Source organism: Schistocerca gregaria, chromosome 10, assembly GCF_023897955.1.
Source record: "Schistocerca gregaria isolate iqSchGreg1 chromosome 10, iqSchGreg1.2, whole genome shotgun sequence".
NCBI lineage: Eukaryota > Metazoa > Arthropoda > Insecta > Orthoptera > Acrididae > Schistocerca > Schistocerca gregaria.
This window is the reverse complement of record NC_064929.1, coordinates 196,818,643-196,841,997: the sequence shown is the minus strand read 5'-3', so window position 1 is coordinate 196,841,997 and position 23,355 is coordinate 196,818,643. Positions and strand designations below refer to the sequence as shown.

Below are 23,355 nucleotides of genomic sequence, written 5' to 3'. Positions count from 1 at the left end.
CAGTGCAGTTGAAGTTTTTCGCAAGCTTAAACTGGAAAAACGGGGACTGCATACGTGTGACTGAAACCTATCTGACTATCTACGTTTTGGTGGCGACATTGCACAGGTTGCCTTTACTGCAGTAAAGCGCAGCAACAAACGGGAGAACAGATTAGAGCAAGTGAAATATAACAAGACAAAAACGGCTTACAATAATCTCAAACGAAAGAAAATAGAGAGCAAAATAGTTCAAATGGTTCTACGCACTATGGGACTTAGCATCTGAGGTCATCAGTCCCCTAGACTTGGACCTACTTAAAACTAACTAACCTATGGACATCACACACATCTCTGCCCGAGGCAGGAATCTAACCTGCGACCGTAGCAGCAGCGTAGTTCCGGAATGAAGCGCCTAGAACCGCTCGGCCACAGTGGCCGGCAAGTCAGAGAGCAGTACAATCAAATGATGAGTTGTATATCGACATATGAACAGGAAAAACATAAAGAGAAGAATAAAAGGACCTGGATCGCTTTTAGAAACCTAAATTTTCCGATGCTCCAATGTTCGTAAAAAGGAAATAATAAAATAACGTGTAGCTGTGAATAGATCAGTTAATGATTCTGCACAATTTGACCGAAGCTCCAGAGTAGACTCGTTTTAATTGGTATACAAAAATAGTTAAAATAATGGAACTGTAAAATTCGAGCAAAACATCGTAAAAAGCCAGAAAACTTTAATGTAATCGTGTTCGCGCGAGGCGGGATCCAAGCAGCAGGCAACTTTTAGCGCGTTCCACGGTGAACAGAAGCCATCAAAAGCGATTTGTTACGGGGCTCTTCCACGGAAAATGTCGCTTCCGTTAAACTTTCCGTGCTGAGAGGCCGTGGTCGATGTTTAGAACTACCAGTGCTTTGAAGAATCGAACTGCCATATATAAAAGAGCTGCACTCGTCTGATTCCATGTTGTTGTTGTGGTCTTCAGTCCAGAGACTGGTTTGATGCAGCTTTCCATGCTACTCTATCATGTGCAAGCTGCTTCATCACCTAGTACCCACTGCAACCTACATCCTTCTGAATCTGCTTAGTGTATTCATCTCTTGGTCTCCCTCTGCGATTTTTACTCTCCACGCTGCCCTCCAATACAAAAATTGGTGATGCCTTGATGCCTCAGAACATGTCCTACCAACCGATCCCTTCTTCTAGTGAAGTTGTGCCACAAATTTCTCTCCTCTCCAATTCTGTTCAATACCTCGTAATTAGTTACGTGGTCTACCCATCTAATCTTCAGCATTCTTCTGTAGCACCACATTTCGAAATCTTCTATTGTCTTCTTGTCTAAACAATTTATCGTCCACGTTTCACTTCCATACATGGCCACACTCCATACAAATACTCTCAGAAACGACTTCCTGACACTTAAATCTATACTCGATGTTAAGAAATTTCCCCTCTTCGGAAACGCTTTCCTTGCCATTGCCAGCCTACATTTTATATCCTCTCTATTTCGACCATCATCAGTTATTCTGCTCCCCAAATAGCAAAACTCGTTTACTACTTTAAGCGTCTCATTTCCTAATCTGATTACATAACATACAAATTAATGCGTTAAATGTTTGACTTTGAGGATGTAAGGGAGAAAAGCAAAACTTGGAAAATATGTGTCACGTTTGCTGCAGGTCAGTGAGCGCTCTCATTCACAAATACTGGATGAACTCAAGAGAGGGTAATTCGCACGCCTTGAGTTACAGTAGTTGGAGACAAACACATTATTCCTATTAGGTTACACAAGTTCGTAGCCTTTTTGGTTTGCATGTTGGTATTTCGTTTACTATGGGTTTATTTATCGACTGTCTTTTTTTTTTATTTGCAGTTCACTGTTGCTGTTTGAGTTAACGTATTGTCGCTTTGTCATTTGGAGATAATGAATGGAGATGTGGACGCTAGAAAGTTGGGTGCCGAGTGGAGAGAAATGGGAACATTTCCGACGTGTTGTTCTGTCTGAATCGAATAAAGGTGACAGCAGCGGAGGCAGCCCGAAACTTTTGCGCCGTGTGCAGGGATAATGCCACAGGACGGAGCAGAGTAAGAAAATGGAGGAGGAAGACCTTCGGGGTTTGATGAAGATCGTTTAAACTCATCAATCCACAACGATCAACGTCAGTGTACTCAAGACATGGCAAATGTGATAAAATGTGACCATTCCAGCATCGTGCGACTTTTCCTTGCTATGGGCAAGGTTTAAAAAATGGGGTTATGGGTTCCACATGCTCAAAGCCAAAATCACAATTTTCAGCGGGTGGTCGTATGTGTATCTCTACTTACTCGTCATTAATTCGCTAATGAACAACACCGACTATTCCTATACTACATCGATACTGGTGACGAGAAGTGGTGTCTTTATGCTAACGTAGGACAAAGAAAGGAATGGTTGAGTGCAAACAAACCAGCAGCGCCCCGTACAAACATCTGCGCGCATTCACAAAAGATAATTTTACGCGTCTGGTGGAAGAGTGACGGCGTGGTGTTGTTATTGTCAGTGTGTGGTTGATATGTTGACGAGTTGCGCAACGGACTGATCTGACAAGTACCCTTTGGCTCCTGCAAGAAGCAATTTCCACCTCACACTACTACGCAAGTCAGACAGACGCTCCTAACGTACCAAACAGAAATGCCTGAAAAACTTTCAGCAATATATATCTTCTGCAGTCGTCTGCTGTAAGGAAAAAGACACAAAAATATTTCATTTTCTTACATAACTAGTAGGATACTTGGGTACTGGAGTGTTGCTAGCTAGTGTAAGAAGAACTTTAAACTTTACTGCAAAATCTGAGAAAATCAAGTGGAACTTTTGTTTATACACCGATACACAAATTTCCAGGTTCTTTTCGGAATAGGAGGTTACCTCTTACGGATAGGAACACTGTTAATGAAATTTATATACAAAGTGTGGGAAAGCTCTTTTATCCCTTTTCGTTAAGAATGTTATTTACTTGGCAGAATGGCTGAGAGCCGCGCCTACTCAACTTGAATAATTATCCGATTCAGTTTTTCTAAGTACGGTCGAGGCTATTGCGTGAGAAATGTAATGGAGTGAAGTGAATGAAGTATGTTATATCTAATGGAGGAAAGACGGGGCTCACCTACGCTGTAGCGCACGATACCGTGAGCCGCGACGACTGCTGCCTGCATCGTTCGCCGATGAAAAATAACAGAACTATCTCCTTCTATCTGCCTTGACCTTCGCCAATCGAACTCTCACTACGCCTTGATGGAGTCAAGGACTCCTATCTGCGCCTACTCTATCTATTGGCGTGGTACACCAGTCAGATAACCAGTCCAACGCGATGCCACTCAATGTTCAATCGCAGGCACTAACCAATATTCTGTCTCTGTTCACACCGCACATTAAGTGTCACAGCCAACACAGTGAACAAACACTTAATCGCGAGCGACTCAGTACCAAGTATCACTCCAATTCGCCAGTGACAGAGGTGCTCTCTCAGTGCAGTACTGAGTAGAGACTTTTTCCTCCCTCTCTGCATACACGCACCAGCGCACTTGCTCCCGCTACGTGTTCCCGTTTCAAGAGCGTCACTGGAAAGACCCTGTCCATGCAAAAAGTGAAAGGCTATATCATCCGCTGTCTTTCCCTGACTCCTCTGGCTCATTGCATCAGAAATAGTTCGCCAATCAGCGTTTCTCTTACAAACGGGATAACGGCGCTCCGTTTAAGCCGACCAATCCGGAGATATATGTAGCATCTGCGTTAAGCTTTCACTGTCCACCTATGAGAACTCTGAAACTGCACACTAGTTCCATGAAAAATGCGTATGCTGCGGCTCTCCCAAACAATACAGTGGGTTTTGCTTTTAAGGTGAACACGCAGGCCATTATCCCTTTTCTCTGGCAAAAACTGCTTTCGTCCCTGGGCGGTCGGCCGGACAGCGCAGCGGTGTGCTGTCTCACCCTCCTACAGACTTTCCAGTGGTCTGGTTGCCTCCGCCGAACAAAAAAAACTCCTGTGGCCGTCGTGTCTTGAATTTTTTTTATTTTGTTTTGGTTTTGGGGCGCAAAACTGCTATGGTCATTAGCGCCCAGTCTGTGACTTAGGAAACGGTAAAAAACGAAAATGGAAACCAGCAGCAATGGGAACGAAACTCAAAAAATTGGAGAAACTAAAAGCAGAAGGAAAGCTTAAAAATTCACTACAGAAAGGGGTTGGTTGTCCCCAAAAAGAGCTTCAAATGACTGACGTCATTTTACTGGCACTAATAAAATCGAGTACGCGATCGACCGAGCGCGTGTCATCTGCTAAAATGGACGATATATCAGGCGACAGCTGTAGACGGGCGCGTAACGGAGTAAAATAGGGGCACTCAATTAAAAGGTGTCTTACCGTCCACAGCTGAGAGCAGTTGGGACAGAGTGGGGGAGGATCGCCACTTAAAAGATGTCGATGGCTAAAAAGACAGTGCCCTATCCGGTTAAAATTACCTCCTCCCGACGACTCGTTCGGGAGGAAGACGTCCAAGCACAGGGAAGAGCTTTCACGTCCCGCAATTTATTATGGGGAAGTGTCGACCAATGTGCGTGCCATAAAAGAACAACACGACGACATAAAACGTTCCGTAGATCGGCGAAGGGAATCGATTGAATAGCTGGCCGAAGAGGAGACTGCAGCCTTGGCCGCTATATCGGCCGCCTCATTTCCACAGATACCAACGTGTCCTGGGATCCAGAGGAACGCCACCGAGACGACCCCCAACTGGAGCAAGTGCAGGCAGTCCTGAATCCGGTGGACCAGAGGGTGGACAGAGCTTGGAGACTGAGGAGAGAGCTGAGAGAATCTGAACAGATAACATACTGTATCCGCTGATGGCGGCGGATGTAGTGGACAGCCTGGAGAGCAGCGTAAAGCTCCTCAGTATAAACCGAACACTGGTCGGGAAGCCGAAATCGATTTGGGGTGTCGCCAACAATATAGGCACTCCCTACACCTAATGTTGTTTTCGAACCATCATTGTAAATAAATATGGCTTCCTTCATTTGTGCACATAGAGCAGCAAATGCCCGACGATAAACAAGTGAAGGGGTACCATCCTTGGGAAACTGACAAAGGTCACGGAGTAGGCAGATCTGGGGACGGAGCCAAGGCGGTGCTGTACCCCAAGTTGTCAAGAAGGTTTTTGGGAAAGCGGAAGGAAAGAGAATGTAGCAGTTGAAGGAAGCGGACTCCCGGTGGTAGCAGGGAGGAAGGGCGACCTGCATACCCTACATCAAAGGAGGCGTCGAAAAAAATGTCATGGGCCGGATTAGCAGGCATGGAAGACAGATGGCTAGCATAACGACTCAGTAGGACTGCCCGCCGATTGGACAGCGGAGGTTCAGCATTCTCAGCATTAAAGCTTTCCACAGGGCTGGTGTAAAAAGCTCCAGACACTAAACGTAATCCACAGTGGTGGAGAGAGTCTAGCCGCCGGAGAATAGACGGCCGAGCAGAGGAGTAAACTATGCTTCCATAGTCCAATTTCGAGCGCACTAAGGCGCGATAGAGGCGGAGAAGGACACCTCGGTCCGCTCCCCAGGAGGTACCATTTAGGACACGGAGGGTGTTGAGGGATCGCAGACAGCGAGCCGAAAGATAGGAAACGTGGGAGGACCAGCACAGTTTTCTGTCAAACAGAAGACCCGAGAATTTAGCGATGTCAGAAAACGGAAGGTTGACAGGTCCTAGATGTAAGGAGGGTGGAAGAAACTCCGTACGACACTAAAAATTAACACAAAAGGTATTACTGGGAGAAAAGCGGAAGCCTGTTTCGAGGCTCCAAGAGTGGAGGCGATCGAGACATCCTTGAAGACGTCGTTCAAGAAGGCTGGTCCGTTGAGAGCTGTAGTAGATCGCCAAATCGTCCATAAAGAGGGAGCCTGAGACATCGGGAGGGAGACAGTCCATAATTGGATATATGGTAATGGCAAACAGTACAACACTCAGCACGGAGCCCTGGGGTACCCCGTCTTCTTGGAAGGAAGTACGGGAGAGAGTGGTGTTCACACGCACTCTAAATGTGCGTTCTGCCATAAATTCGCGAAGAAAATGGAGCAGCCTACCTCGAAAGCCCCAAGAGAACAGTGTGCTGAGGATGCCTGTCCTCCAACAGGTATCGTATGCTCTCTCCAGATCAAAAAATATTGCTACTGTTTGGCGTTTCCGGAGTAAATTGTTCATGATGTAAGTGGAGAGACCAACAAGATGGTCAACTGCAGAACGATGCTTTCGGAAACCGAATTGGGCAGGTATTAAAGACTGCAGGACTCCAGCCACCAAGCTAAACGGAAATTAACCATACGCTCCAAAACCTTACATACACTACTGATGATAGAAATGGGGCGATAGCTAGAGGGGAGACGTTTATCCTTTCCTGGTTTCGGAACGGGAACGACGATAGCTTCCCGCCATCGTCTGGGAAAAGTACTGTCGGTCCAAATTTGATTATAAAGGCGAAGGAGGTAACGCAGACTATGGGTTGATAAATGCAGCAACATTTGGATGTGGATACCATCCAGTCCTGGGGCGGAGGAGCGAGAAGAAGAGAGTGCATGCAGGAGTTCCTGCATGGAGAAAACAGTATTATAGCTTCAGCGATTTTGAGAGGAGAAAGCAAGAGGTCGCACTTCCGCTGCACGTTTCTTCGGGAGAAACGCTGGTGGGTAATTTGAAGAGCTCGAAATCTCAGCAAAGTGTTGACCCAATGAGTTAGAAATTGCGACGGGGTCCACCTAACGTATCATGGGCGACAGTGAGCCCAGAGACCAGGGAGAAACTAGGCGCGCGCCAGATAACCGTCGAATCCTACTCCAAACTTCCGAGGAGGGAGTGAAGGTGTTAAATGAGCTAGTAAAGAAGTCCCAGCTTGCCGTCTTGCTATCGCGGATGACGCGACGGCATTGCGCACGGAACTGCTTATAGTGGATACAGTTGGTCAAAGTAGGATGGTGGCGGAAAACGCGAAAATCACGTCGCCGCTCACGTATTGCGTCACGGCCTGCCTCGTTCAACCAAGGATCTGGGGGGCGTCGGGGCAATTCGGAGGTGCGAGGTATTGAACGTTCTGCAGCTGTAAGAATAACGTCTGTAATATGAGTGACCTCATCGTCGACGCTACGAAAGTGACGGTCATCGAATGTCACTAGACACAAAAAAAGTGTCCAATCGGCTTGGGCAAACTTCCAGTGTCTCGGGCGGATGTATGGTAGTTGTGGCTGCAATCGAAGGACACATGGAATGTGGTCACTCGAGTGTGTATCAGCAAGGGCGAACCATTCGAAGCGCCGAGCTAGCGGAACAGTACCGACCGAAAGGTCCAAATGAGAGATAGTTGTCGTGGAGGCAGACAAAAATGTAGGGTCCCTAGTGTTGAGGCAAACAAGATCCACTTGGTGGAAGGCATCTAGCAATAGTGAGCCTCGTGGACATGGATGTGGAGATCCCCAAAGTGGGTGGTAGGCACTGAAGTCCCCAACCAGCAAACAGGGGGGTGCAAGCTGACCGAGAAGATGGAGATCAGCTCGTGCCATTGATGCGGACGATGGAATGTATACATTACAAAGAGAGAAGGTGTATCCAGAAAGGGAAAGACGGACAGCGACTGCTTGGATGGAAATGTTTAGGGGGATTGGGTGATAATGGAGAGTATTATGGAGAAGAATCGTGAGTCCTCCTTGTGCTGGAGTGCCTTCAACAGAGGGGAGATCAAATCGGACCGATTGAAAATGGGGGAAGACAAAGCGGTCGTGGAGACGCAGCTTTGTTTCCTGAAGACAGAAGATGACCGGCGAATAGAATCGGAATAGGATCGTTAATTCATCCCGATTGGCTCGAATGCCGCGGATATTTCATATAATATAATGGACATAGGGTGGACATAAAATGGAAGAATGTGGCCAAGGTTGCCGTCAACAACTGCTCAGAGCTAGCGACCGACAGCGTGGAACGGCACTCAGCCGAAGGCAAAAGATCCTGATCCATAGGTTGTTCAGGAGCAGCTCCTGCCACCAGCGATCGGCCGGTTGATTGGCCGCCAGCAGTGCGCCTCGGCGACACAGAAGACGGCCGAGAGCGGTTACTGCCAGGTGGTGCTGTAGATGAGATACGCCTTGGCGGAGAAGAAGAGGAACTGAGTTTCTTATTAGCTTTCTTGGAACCATGATGTTTAGGTGAAGGAGGAACCGATGGTTGTGAAGTTGGGGTACGTAAAAATTCTTCACGTGTATGCTCTTTTTTGGAAGAGCGAGTGTCTGACTTTTGGGTTCGAGATTTAGCAGAACCCGATGAAGGGTGAGCCATAGATGGAGCAGGCGAAAGTGGGGACGTTGAACGGGCGATCTTTGCGCTGGCCGATCTGACGACCGTGTGACTAAGGGTGAATTCAGAAGTCTGTGTGGCCGCCTCCGTTGTTGGCCGAGGAAAGGCAAGGACAGTGCTGTATTTTCCTGTCTGAGGCACAGTGGGCTTTCGACTTGTGAATAATTTTCGAGCAGCAAAGGTCGACACCTTTTCCTTCACTCTGATTTCCTGAATGAGCTTTTCGCCTTTAAAAATGGGGCAATCTCGAGAGGAAGCAGCGTGGTCACCCATACAGTTGATGCAACGAGGGCATGGGGGTGGACAAGCACCCTCATGGGCATCCTTGCCACACGTAACACATTTGGCCGGGTTGGAACAGGACTCGCTGGTATGATTGAACCGCTGATACCGATAGCAACGCGTAGGGTTTGGGACATAGGGGAGGATGGAAATTATCTCATAGCCCGCTTTTATTTTCGATGGGAGCTGAACTCTGTCAAATGTCAAGAAAACAGTACGGGTTGGAACGACATTCGTGTCAACCCTTTTCATAACTCTATAAACAGCTGTTACGCCCTGGTCAGACAGGTAGTGCTGAATTTCCTCGTCAGACAATCCGTCGAGGGAGCGTGTATAAAAGAATTCACGTGAGGAATTTAAAGTGTGGTGCACTTCAACCCGGACAGGGAAGGTGTGGAGAGGTGAAGTATGCAGCAATTTTTGTACCTGGAGGACACTGACTGTTTCTAACAACAAGGTGCCATTCCGTAATCTGGAACAAGACTTTACAGGACCTGCAACTGCTTCGACACCTTTCTGAATGATAAAAGGGTTGACCGTTGAGAAGTCGTGACCTTCGTCAGACCAAGAAACAACAAGGAACTGTGGCAACGTTGGAAGATCTGTCTGTGGCTGTGACTCAGTGAACTTATGCTTGTGAGCAGACAAAGTGGAAGATGAGGAAACCATTCCGGAAGAATACCCCATGATTACCGGCGTCCCTGATGGCGCGCTCCTCCCTTGTGGGGGCCCTCTCTGAGGGCACTCCCGCCTTAGGTGATTGTTCACACCTCAGGTCACACCTCCCGAGAAACGGACGGAGGGACCAATCGGCACTTTCGGAAGGTACCAGCTCGGGTAATCACCCCTTCCTGGGCCTGGCCTTTACCAGGGGGTACGTGCGTGCCCCACCTGTCTACCCGGTGCGGAGAATTACGCGTTACCCCGTCACCGGCTACGCGTGCGAACGCGTGGGTCGGCCTTCAGGCGCGCACAGGGAGGAAGAAAGAGAAAGGGAAAAACAAAGAAAGGGAAAGGAAAGAAGAGAGGTCTCAAACGCCGCAGCGAAGAAAAGGGTAAAGAGAAGAGGTAAGGAAAAGAGAAGGACAAAGGAAGGATGAAGACATGCAAGCAGAGAAGTCGAAGAATGTGTCACATTTTCGAGCGTCCGTCTCCGGATGTAGGCACAAACCATACTCCCAGAGGGAGAGAAATGGGAGGAAAGATCCAGAGGTGAGGGGGGGGGGCGAAGATGGGGGATAGGGAAGGATGCGGAAAAGGAAGGTATGCAAAGGAAGGAGGGCCACATTAGCTCGGGGTCCCATGCTCGCAAGGCACATATCCACAAAAGAGTTGTGGACCCCCTGGAGGGTCGTGTCTTGAATGTTTGGGTACGCCAGCCTCTACTTTTTAATCTTGGTGCACACTTGCGATTTATTTATTAGATTTGCATATCGATCAAATGGAAAATAGACTCTACCCTATCGAGTTTGGGCTCGAATGAAACGTCTTGATGTGCAAAATACGGTGGTGAGGTCGCAATATGTAAGAGATGAATGTCAAGAGACCACGCTACCTTACATTATTTATTTTGTAGTAAGGTCTTATGGGATCAAACGGCTTAGGTCATCGGTCCCTAAGCTTAAGCACAATCTAATCTAACTTTAACTTACGCTAAGGACAGCACACACACACCCATGCCCGAGGGAGAACTCGAACCATCAGTGTGGTGTACTACGAATTACCATCACTAATGACATTTACTGTCAACAACTGTGATGTCTTGCAGACATAGTCCAACAAGAAGGACCAGGAAGACTGCGTGAAGTAATACTACTCCCCGATAACACCTGCACAAGTTCTGCTAGACTGACAAAAAACACTACAATACAGGAATTGGGTCGCAATGCCACTCCACATCCACTTTATTTGCCTGATCTCTGACCCTCAGATTTTTACATTTTCTTCTTTCTATCGAACAACCTCCAAGGAACTTCCTTCCCGGATTAAAATGCTCTCCGAACATGGCTCGACGAGTTCTTCGCCCCAAAACCACGTAATTTCTACAGTCGCAGAATCGAAATCTTACCCTAGAGTTGACAGACTGTTGGAAATAGTGAAGGAGAATATACTAGCGACGACTGAAGTCTCCGTTGTCTGTATATGTTGTGTTTAATAAACTTATGGAAGGACGTTACGAATGTACGCACCGGCCGAATAACTGTAACAAGTGTCTTACTGTATGAAACTTTTAACGTAAAATTACACCGCTTCATACGTTGTCCATGACAGCATATAAAATTTTTGTTTTCGGTCAGTAATTACATGAACTACTGAATATGTAGTAGTTGTTACCTCCGGAAGCCTCTAGACAGGCAACCTCCAACTGGAACCGTGCACCGGTTTATGGCTCTGAGCACCATGGCACTTCACATCTGAGGTCATCAGTCCCCTAGAACTCAGAACTACTTAAACCTAACTAACCTAAGGACATCACACACGTCCATACCCGAGGCATGATTCGAACCTACGACCGTAGCAGTTGCGCAGTTCCAGACGGAAGCGCCTAGAACCGCTCGGCCACCGCGCCCGACGCACCGGTTTATCCGTTTAGTGATACAGGTAAAGGGAGAGACACCTTGCGTAGTTGGCAGCCGTTGTTCCTCATTGGTGGTGGCTTTTCTGTCTGCTTGGACGGAGTGCTCGAGCTACCTTCTCCCTGGAGTAACGATTTTTTCGAGCACTACGCCTCAACCCGGAAGTTGTAATTGAAACAAACACTGTCCGTGAAAATCTACACTGTATGGTTAAATTTACGACCTTTTTTTTTTGCATTGGACATGTCACGACTACCGCTCTCGAAGATCGAATATCAGTTACAGCTAAAGTGTATGCAGCATTTTTTTAAACAAAAAATCGTGTTTGGAGCCAGAAGCTATCACCCAGCACACGTCAAACAACTATTGTTTGTTTATACCGAAGACCAACAATGTGAGGTTATCTGTTTCTGTTACCTGAAGATGCTGTTGAATCCTTCCGGAAGCACATTTTCGAGCTACCAAAATCAACAGTGAAACATCGTTTCCAGGATTTGTTCGAACACATGCAAAGGTGCACAAACTTTATGCGAGACTGTAGGTTCCCCATACAATGGCTTGCAGAGGCAACAAAAGCTGATTTTCTGTATTTGACACAATGATCGACCAATTTGAATATTTACAGTGCTTTCCATAATCTACTCATTAACAGTTATAATCTTATGTTAAAAGCTTAACACAGCAATTAAAGTATTAGCGTTAGAAACTGTGTACGGCTTTTAACACTTTCATGCCGACGCGCTCTTTGACTATTTATTATTGTTTATATACTTGCTTTTATCTATATGTAAATTTATATGTACACGATGTATGAATTACTTGTTTATTTTGCTGTATAATCAGTTATGTATATTATGTAAATATCGCTGAGGGAATGTTAGGGAAACGTTAGGTTTTTGTCAACGAATAAGTATCGTTGGAGCAGCGGCGTCTCTGGACGCGGGAGGATGTTACGTCAGAGCGCGCGCTACACAGACAGAGAACTCTGGAGTGAGTCTTGGTGAAGTGCGGACGCATGGATGGCGTGCACTGTACTGGAGGGGTGATTGTTTAGCGGCACGAGGCGAGTGATGAGCGTGGGCAGTAGAAATATTGGCTGCAGCAACATCAAGAACCAGCCACGCCAATATCATTGCCAATAACTCCCGTGCCGTGGAAAGGAGCCAGCAGCAGTATCGTCGTCAGCAACTTCGTCACGGCGAGAAGGGACTGAAATAAGATTGCTGCAGCACAGCTTACTGTCAACTAGTTTTGTAACGGCGTTATTCAGTTTTGTGGCGTCTTGCGAGCGAATAATTACCATGGTTTAATCAAAACTGTGTACCCGTGATTCTCCTAAAATCATTCACCAATTAGGCTCCTCTCCTGTCCTATTGTTAAAATAATCCGAGTACCGTTTATGAAAAATGAAAATTGCAGTCCCGGTTAGTTTTCCTTATGAACTAAATGATTCAGTTAAAGATTTGAAGTTAGATCATTCAGTAATTTCAGTCCCACTAACTTTAAATTTGAACTTTAATCTGAGGCGATTTAGTTTTTGCAAATAGTAAATCAACTAATCAAATTAAAATGATTCCTTGCACTATGAACAAAAGCAATAACTAGAATTAATGAGTGAGAGCAAGTATCAGTAATTATTGTAATTTGTTGTTAGTAAAGTACTGGTTCACATTTTGACTTGCAGTCGTGCTGAAATATAATAATTACCTTTTGATACGGTAATTATCAATTTCTACTTCCCTGTTCAGAAGTCAACAGAGTTTCTCTTAATTATACTTTGCCATTTTCCAAAATTCATATGAAAATAATAGACGTTATTGTGAGGTACCGCCATTGTCAAAAAACGTTCAAATGTGTGTGAAATCTTATGGGGCTTAACTGCTAAGGTCATCATTCCCTAAGCTTACACACTAGTTAACCTAAATTGGGACAAACACACACACACCCATGCCCGAGGGAGAGTATTCGAACTCCGCCGGGACAAGCCTCACAGTCCATGACTGCAGCGCCCCAGATCGCTCAGCTAATCCCGCGCGGCAGCGCCATTGTCACTTACAACAGTAAGTAAGCATTAATCTAAGTGTTATCTTGTAGGTTTTTGTTTTCAAAATTTCAGCTCTATTAGTTTATGATATTTTGGGTGCAAACTATTGTCTTTCTCGCTTTATTTTATTACCTAGATGTTTCAATTGTTTTTGCTAACGTGCGTGCAGCCATTTGTTGCCGCGCTTGTTCGAGTAATTCTTGACATTGACTGTTCGGCTCATTAATTCACCTACCGAACAGAAATTTTGGCCAATAGGGCTGGCGACCATATTTCTTTTAGCCATAATTATTTCAGTAACTCTTATTATTCTGTTCCGATCCACGTGGTACCCCTTCTCGTTGATACAGTACATGAATGATAGCACAAACCTTTCGAACAACCACACTAAATTTTACAGTAATTAAGTAGGCGGAATAAACTGTCCTAGAAGGCATCTTGTTGTTAACCTCCCCCTCATTTATCGACTTTATATTAAATCTTCCGAACAATAGCCTTTTCAAAATTTTATTTCAGTTGTTTAGGCACATGTTTACACAGTCATATACTTCTAACACTATCGATAGAAGGGAAGGGGGAGCGTTATACGCTCTCGAGGCGACTTAGCTCACTGAACGAAAGAGTTGCCCAGACTTTATTCACCCAGTATTCGAGAGAGAAAGAGAGAGAGAGAGAGAGAGAGAGAGAGAGAGAGAGAGAGAGAGAGAGAGAGAGAGAGAGAGCACTTGGTGACTTCCAAGAAAGTTTAAAAATAATTTCACACCTTTTCTAAAGTTTTTCTCGCCTACGTGCTTGAAGTCAAATATTTAACACAATAACCCGTTTGTAAGATAATGACACGCTTCAAGTTGTTTTGTACGTGGGTGTTCTGTTCTTCATAGAAGCGGGTCTGCTGTCTGTGGTGGAGGAGGGGGGCGAGAGAGTTGTACTGGTAAATACACTCCTGGAAATTGAAATAAGAACACCGTGAATTCATTGTTCCAGGAAGGGGAAACTTTATTGACACATTCCTGGGGTCAGATACATCACATGATCACACTGACAGAACCACAGGCACATAGACACAGGCAACAGAGCATGCACAATGTCGGCACTAGTACAGTGTATATCCACCTTTCGCAGCAATGCAGGCTGCTATTCTCCCATGGAGACGATCGTAGAGATGCTGGATGTAGTCCTGTGAAACGGCTTGCCATGCCATTTCCACCTGGCGCCTCAGTTGGACCAGCGTTCGTGCTGGACGTGCAGACCGCGTGAGACGACGCTTCATCCAGTCCCAAACATGCTCAATGGGGGACAGATCCGGAGATCTTGCTGGCGAGGGTAGTTGACTTACACCTTCTAGAGCACGTTGGATGGCACGGGATACATGCGGACGTGCATTGTCCTGTTGGAACAGCAAGTTCCCTTGCCGGTCTAGGAATGGTAGAACGATGGGTTCGATGACGGTTTGGATGTACCGTGCTCTATTCAGTGTCCCCTCGACGATCACCAGAGGTGTACGGCCAGTGTAGGAGATCGCTCCCCACACCATGATGGCGGGTGTTGGCCCTGTGTGCCTCGGTCGTATGCAGTCCTGATTGTGGCGCTCACCTGCACGGCGCCAAACACGCATACGACCATCATTGGCACCAAGGCAGAAGCGACTCTCATCGCTGAAGACGACACTTCTCCATTCGTCCCTCCATTCACGCCTGTCGCGACACCACTGGAGGCGGGCTGCACGATGTTTGGGGTGAGCGGAAGACGGCCTAACGGTGTGCGGGACCGTAGCCCAGCTTCATGGAGACGGTTGCGAATGGTCCTCGCCGATACCCCACGAGCAACAGTGTCCCTAATTTGCTGGGAAGTGGCGATTCGGTCCCCTACGGCACTGCGTAGGATCCTACGGTCTTGGCGTGCATCCGTGCGTCGCTGCGGTCCGGTCCCAGGTCGACGGGCACGTGCACCTTCCGCCGACCACTGGCGACAACATCGATGTACTGTGGAGACCTCACGCCCCACGTGTTGAGCAATTCGGCGGTACGTCGACCCGGCCTCCCGCATGCCCACTATACGCCCTCGCTCAAAGTCCGTCAACTGCACATACGGTTCACGTCCACGCTGTCGAGGCATGCTACCAGTGTTAAAGACTGCGATGGAGCTCCGTATGCCACGGCAAACTGGCTGACACTGACGTCGGCGGTGCGCAAATGCTGCGCAGCTAGCGCCATTCGACGGCCAACACCGCGGTTCCTGGTGTGTCCGCTGTGCCGTGCGTGTGATCATTGCTTGTACAGCCCTCTCGCAGTGTTCGGAGCAAGTATGGTGGGTCTGACACACCGGTGTCAATGTGTTCTTTTTTCCATTTCCAGGAGTGTATAAATTACTCGAATATCCTCGTCGTGGCTTTTTCGTGAGACACACGCGGGAGGAACTAATACGTTGTCTACCTATATCCGGAACGTGTTCTCACAGAATTTCGACAGCAAAACTCTCCGTGATCCACGACGCCTCTCTTGTAGCGTATGCCACAGCTGTTTGTTGGGGACCTCTGTAACGCTCTCGTGTAAACTAGCCGTTCCCGTGACGAAACGCGCTGCTCTCCGTTGAATTTTTTTCTATGACGTCTATCAGCTCAACCTGGCAATGATACCAGGATGATGAGCAATTCTCACTAATCAGTCGAAGAAGTGTTTTCTGAGCCGTTGCATTACAGTCTAATAAACCTCTTAGTGATATCTGCTTTCCACAAATTAGATTTGGGCTGTTATTGCCCTCTAGGTCATTACTGCCGGACAAAGCCAGGTATTTTACGACTGATGTAGAGCCAAAATCGTCATCAGAATGTAACGGATCTGTGCCCTTAAGCAAAAACATGACTTTTTCAATGCAGTCATCTAGTAAATTCAGTCCAAACCATTATATCGGACTCGTAAACTCGCGATTTATTTACATAAAACTCATTTACGGTTAAAAGTAACTTTCGCTAAAATGTAACGTTTTCAGCCATATTGGCTGTTGGTCGATCCTGGTTGTTTGTTACAACTTATAAACTGGTTTTTGAGAAACCGTTGGTAGTCAATTCTTTGTTAATATTTCAGAGCGTTTCGGAGCATGACAGTCAGCCATCTACATATACAAAAGGCAATGTCCTAAGTGACTGACCATCGCCCAGCCCGAACGATAACGATGTTGTTTATTATTGTCTTCAGTCCAGAGACTGGTTTGATGCAGCTCTCCACGAACGATAAAACTTGAAATTTGGAGAAGATGTTTATCTCATATTGTAGACGTCATTTGAGAAAGATTTTACGAAATTGAACATCTAAGGGTATGAAACAGAGGATGCAAGATTCTTAAAATACTTCGCTATTAAGGTAATTTTGAACCTAGATGTACGAAAATTAGTATTCGGTTTCTTGGGCACAAATAAAGAAACACGTGTTTCAGCATTTTCCAAAATTTAACCCCTACTGTGTTGTGAAAGTAAGTCATTACTAAGAAACTGCCGGTAGCTGTGGCCGAACGGTTCCAGGCGTTTGAGTCTGGAACTGCGCGACCGCTACGGTCGCAGGTTCGAAACCTGCCTCGGGCATGGATGTGTGTGATGTCCTTAGATTAGTTACGTTTAAGTAGTTCTAAGTTCTAGAGGACTGATGACCTCAAATGTTAAGTCCCATAGTGTACAGAGCCATTTGAACCATTTTATTAAGAAACTACATAAATTTGTTTAGAAGTACATCTATGAAAATTGGTTTCTGACTTCTCAGTTACAAATATGAAACGTAAGTATTTCAGTGTTTTTCGAAATTCAACCTCTAAGGGTGTGAATTACAGGATTAAACGTTTTATGAAAATATTCCATTGTGAAAGGACTTTTAAAGCCAGACCTTTGAAAATTGGTATTTGCCTTCTCGGTTAGAAATAAAAATAATATTCGTTTCACTGTTTTTGGAAATTGAACCAGTAATGGGACGACAAAGGGAGTGAAAAATTTCGTGAAAACAAAAAAAAAGAAAAATCTGTGGAGAATATAGTCTACGCGAGTGAAGCAGCGAGCGCTAAGCGAATCAGGTAAATATGGCAACACAAATACTGTTACCATAAAGATACATATACTTACACATCTGCATCTATCCTCGGCAAATCTCTGAACAGTTATCAGGGCTTTTTCCCGTTCCATTCACGTATAGAATACGGGAAGAATGATTGTCTGAATGCCTTTGTGTGTACTGCAATTAATCTGACCTTGTCGTCACGATCCCTATGTGAGCGATACGTAGGGAGTTGTGGCATATTCCTGAAGTCATCATTGAAAGCCAGTCCTTCAAACTTTGTTAACGGACTTTCTCTGGATAGCTTACTTTTACCTCCACGCGTGTGTCAGTTCAGTTCCTTCAGTATCTCTGTGACATTCTCCCACGGATCAGACAGACCTGTGATCATTTGTCGTTCAACATCTGCTGTTAGTCCTATCTGGTACGGGTCCTACACACTTGAACAGTATTCTAGAACCGCTCGCACGAGTGATTTGTGACCACTGACCATTTCATATCCCTACAAAGTTTCATACCCAAGTATTTGTAGGAGTTGACCAGTTCCCTCTGTGACGCACTTACGTTGTACTCTTAGCGTATTATATTTTTTAGTTTTGCAAAGTTCAAAGTTTTATATTTTTCTACATTTAAAGCAATTTTCTATGTTTTCATCACTTTGCAATCTTAAAAGACCACATTGTGTATTTTTGTAACTTTCTGGAGAAAGTAGTTCATTACAGATAACAGCAGCTTGCGTGAAACGTCTGACGTTAGTACTAATATTTTCTGTAAGATCATTAACATGCACCACGAATAGCAAGGGTCCCAAGACGCTTTCCGCTTAGCAGTTTTCCATCTTGGTATATCATATGAACTGCCTGCTGATAAAGAGAAGTATAACCCATTTCAGAGAACGATGACTTCTTTTGCTGATCTGTTACTAATACAAAAAAACTAAATAACATTCAGGCAGCCATTTCCTAATTGCAGAGAGACTGATTATTTACGTTTTTCACTGTTAGCAACGGACTATTAAATGACGTAAGCGACCTCTCGTATGGGCTACACTTGCCTTTACCCACAGGCACATTGTATACATACCAAGTAAAGAAATCACTATATTAGGATGTAAATATATTCATGTTGAATGTTTTAATACTAACTCTCAGCCTAATAATGATGTCACTTTCCGAAACATGTCGCAATTTTAATAATTAAGCATGTTAACAAAGAATTATGAGTGATAGCAGACTATGAAAAAAACTTTTACAAATATATTCATGTCGTTAACAAATAAGGAACACACAAAGAAAAGGTGTCATATTGATCTTTAGCATGAAGGGTATAAAAATTTACATCTCATGGATTTCCGAATAGAAAGAGAAAAGAAGTATCCAGTTGCGAATAAGATTCGCGGATTATGGGTTCTGTAGAAACTTAATTATACATAACAGACAGTTAATATATTCCGGGAATCGAGTATATGGATGAGTTTACCTGTTATCAACATTGACAGTGGCAAGGTATTGGTTACAGGGATTACACGACTGTCGATAATGTTTTAATTTCAAGTTTGAAGTTGGATAACAAATGACAACAGAAATACTTTTTCCTGTGATATAATTACAAAATAACAATTTCAAATTCTTTTGCTTCAGCTGTACTGTTAAATTTGCCTGTTCCCAAATTTCATGGTACTAAGACAACGGGTAGTACGCCATAGGTTTCGATGACTGGGTTTTCAAGTGTCGAAATATGACATACCTTGATTGAATTGTTTAGAATCTCAAAATTTTTCGACTGCCGAACGACCATTGATCTTAGTAAGTGAAACAAATTTGAACTTGATACGCCAACCCATTGCAGGGATAAAGGGTCGAATAAACGGCTACACAAAGATAGACTGATAAAAACCAACAAAAAATATTTTTTTCTTGTTATATAATAAGAAATCAAGAATGCTTTGATTTTTTTCCTTTACTTTTATTGTGAAACCTTGCACCTCGCCCACTTTCATGATTCTACATCAACGGGAAATAGGATACAGTTTACGGTGAGGCAGTTTTCGAGTGTCAAAATATAACGTAAATGGCCGTATATCTTGACTGAACTGCTTAGAAAGTTAATTTTACCGCCAAAGTACCATCGACTTTAGTAACGGACATAAATAGAACTTGATATGTCAAGCCATTTCAGATGTAAAGAATGGAACAGAAGGCCAGACAAAGACGCAGACTGACGAAAACTATATTTTCGTTTTATAAAATTACAAATTAAGAATTTTCGGATTTTTTCCTTTGCTTGTACTGTGCGAAACTTTACAACTTGTCCAATTTCGTGAATCTACATCAGCGGGACGTACCGTACAATTTTTGATGAGCTTTCAAGGATTAAAGTACGAGTCATAAATTGGCGTATCTTTTAATTGAATTTACTTAGAAGCTTAAAATTTTTACACTGCCATAGGACTATATACCTTGATGTATAACGTAAATTTCAACTCGATACGTCTACCATTTTCTGACACAAATGATAGACACACACACAAATATAGACTTCGATCAGAAATCGGTAGCTGAGGTAGAATATTCAAAATTTCTGGTTGTTGATGAGGGGTTGAACTGGAAAAAACACACTGAAGATCTGCTGAAACGTTTGAGTTCAGCTACTTATGCTATTAGGGTCATTGCAAATTTTCGCTTACCACACGTATTTTCATTCTCTGGTTCTTATGGCATCATATTGTGGGGTAACTCGTCAATGAGTAAAAGAGTATTCATTGCGCAAAAGCGTGTTATCAGAATAATTGCTGGAGCTCGTCCAATTTTCAAAAGTAATAGCAGTGTACATGGCTACAAGACTAGGAGAAAGGATGATCTTGACTACTCAAGGTTAAATCTAACTTTGGCTCAGAAGGGGGTAAATTATACTGCCACAAAAGTCTTTCGTCTGGTCACTTACCTAATAGCATCAAAAGTCTGACAGACAGCCATACAGCATTTAAGAAGAAATTAAAAGAATTTCTGAACAGCAACTCCTACTCATTAGATGAATTTTTGGATATAGTAAGTGGGTAATTTCCCCACCCCCCACAAAAAATGTTATGTGTCATGTAATATTTTGTGTAACGTAATATCTTGCATAGACACCTTTTATTAACCTGACACGTTCCACGTCATTACGAAGTGTCGTATTCATGATCTATGGAAGAAGTACTAATCTAATGTAATCTAATCTAAACAAACAACAAAGCGATCTTATAAGGGTTTTGTTTTTACAGATCGAGACGTGGAACCCCAACAAACACATGACGGTGGCGTAATGTCATCGAAACGAGTTACGAGAAAAAAAAGTGTTTGCTTCCAATTGAACCCAAAACTTGGTTACAGAAAGTGTTATTATCTATTGACTCACCTTGAGCTTGTCTTCGTCCACTTCGTTGTGGAGCGTGTCCGCGGGTCTCTGTTCGAGACCACTCGACTGCTCCCCTAGATCCGCCACTTCGTCGTCTCTACGAACGCCAGCCTTTTGTGAAGACCTTAGCGACGGCGCCCAAATTCGTCTTGCTACTCTCCTGGCTGGCAGATCCTCAGTTTCTACTGGAAGGCTACTTCTATTCCTACCACCATTCTCAAGGTCATCATCATCGTACAGTGACACAAACTGCCGACTTGCCCAGTGAAATCTGGTCGTGTGACCGATGTCCTCATTACTAGGAGCACCGTTCAACACCTCCAGAGTTACTGGTCCTCCACTTTGGTATTCATGGTAATGGAGGTGTTCTTTGTTGGTATTTGGAATCTGAAGAACGAATCGGCTCGAAGCAGCTGCTTCAGTGCCTCTAAGAGGATGGTCCTGGTCTTCCAGAGTGCGTTTTCCATCCCTGACTTCTTCAGCTGGAATCTTATGCACTGCAGGCAAATGCTCCTCCAAGTCTGTCTGGTCTCCACGAGAGTTGTCCATTGAATCATGCTGGTAGTGGTGATGTTGTCCAGGATGCGTTTGGTTAGCTTCTTGTTCTGGATTGGCCATACCTCCGACTCCTTTCGTCATTGTTGTGTAATGGACCACATTATCTGCTCCTTGAGGTCCCAGTCTGTGAACCAGAGAATATGGAACGCTTCTATAATTTTCTGATGTCTGTCTGAGCCCAGATGCAGCTCCATTATCCTCTTGGACTCCATCTACCGACTGCCTTTGCCCTTCTGAAAGTGGAAAAATGTTCCTGAAATCACTGTTCACATATCTGGCTTGATATTCTTCTGACGGTTTATGTACAGCAGACCACACGTCCGGAGACACATCTTGAACGACGGCATTTCTCTTCACTCGATCGGCACGGTTACTTTGTTTCAGTGTCAACTGTTTGTTCTCCAATGCTGGGATCACAACCCCATTTGGACTGCGGTACATGAGTGGAGTGAATTTTTCAGCAAATTCGGGAGTTGGTGATGTGACCTTCTCAGGTATTCTGCCAGTGAGAGTTGTGGCTGTTTCATCCGTAGGCACTTCACCGTCATCAGCAGCTGGTTGCAATTGGGTAGTAGAGCTGGTCGTTGCTTGGGCTGCACTGCTGAGTATAGGATCAGCGAAATGCCCAGTTTCTGGGTCTATGCTTTGGTTCGTGTCACCAGTAAACATCTCAGTATCATCCGTTACGTAACGCCCTCCTTCTTTCACCAAGAGCAACAGACCAGTTTTGTTACCATCAATAGCAATGAGTGGCTCCAGAAAAATACTGTTGGATGACGTTGCATTACCCTCATCCAAATAGAGAGGCATCCCAATTCTTTCCAGGTTCTTTGATGCCACATCTGCATCACCCTCATCCCCAGTCAGTTTCATGGTGTTTAATAAATCCAACCAAAACTGCCCTTTGGCCATCAAATTTTTTCTTCCCACGACAGTCTCTGCGGAAGAAACTGACTCTGGAGAGCCTTCAGGGAATCCTGAGTCGTTCACAGATCTTGCCAGGAAGTAGCCTTTCACCTCGCGGTTCGTATCTTCAAGAAAACGTGGAGGATCCATACGCCTTACACAATCGCCTTGTGGTAGAATAGCATACGCTACTAATACCAGAACTGTTACATGAATACCACATCGCCACTCCATTCTTGCTGTTACAAAATTTTCCTCTGCTACCGCTGTAGACACCAGCGTGACAGTTCCGAGTGTTTGGTTATGAGCAGTTCTCAGAAAGCCGTGATAGCTTGATACTAACACAGATGTCGCTCACACGCTTCACACAGTCTGCGTGTAACGTTCCCCGCTCTTGTCCGGGACACACACGCACGTTTCGAGGTTCGAACTCCTTTCCTTGGCGAAGAGTTTCCCTTTCAAGGCTTTTCTCACTGCCACAGACGCTGATCACACACACAAAAGTAACACGATTCCGCTGACTTGCTGATGACAGATGATAGATCGCGACGCCTCGAACGCCGACAGAACTACGCTGGGTGACTTCAGAAAACTCTGTGGGCGCACAGAGCAAGGTCGGCCGCTGTTATAGGTGGCAGCGGCCGAGGGCGGTGTGTAATCTACTGGAGACGCAGACTGTGGCGAGTGGTCGTGGTCGAGAAATCGTGACTAATGCCAGGGCGAGCCCTCACACGACCAGCGGAGCGTGTCAAAAGGACTCCCTGCTGGCTAGTAATTCTTTCTGGTGTCGCTTTCTAAGGCCCACTTCGCATCTCTGGCTGTATTTTCTGTCCGGGCTGGTTTCACCTGAAAAAACTGACCACGTGTGCTTAGGACACGCACTCCTAGGATTCCATACAGACTTAATAATGTATACATACAGCTCATCCATCCATCTTGTTCCATTACAAAACAAATATTTCTGTATCTGCTGCGGAGGATGGCCACGCAAACAAACTAGTCACATTAGAGAACGTTTTAATTTTAAGTCTGAGATCGCATAACAAATGTCAAAAGAAATATTTTCTTGTGCCATAAGTTAACAATTTTCCTCCTTTTTCTTCTACATGTACTGTGAAACATTGCTTTTGTCATATTTCATGATTCTAAGTCAACGACATACGTTTCAGTCAGTCAATCTGCCAGTATCACGTGACATGAATGACAGTTTTTTG

The 23,355-nt window shown here is 44.9% G+C and overlaps 1 protein-coding gene across 1 annotated transcript in view; it reads right to left on the bottom strand.

Annotated features, from left to right (window-relative positions):
* Positions 1-22,996, bottom strand: part of LOC126293458 (uncharacterized) — a 127,837-nt gene extending 104,841 nt beyond the window's left edge. The window contains exon 1 of the mRNA XM_049986702.1: positions 20,678-22,996. Within this exon, the coding sequence (XP_049842659.1) occupies positions 20,678-22,375 (1,698 nt within the window). The 5' untranslated portion in view covers positions 22,376-22,996. The remainder of the gene's footprint in view (positions 1-20,677) is intronic.
* Between the last annotated feature and the right edge of the window lie 359 nt (positions 22,997-23,355).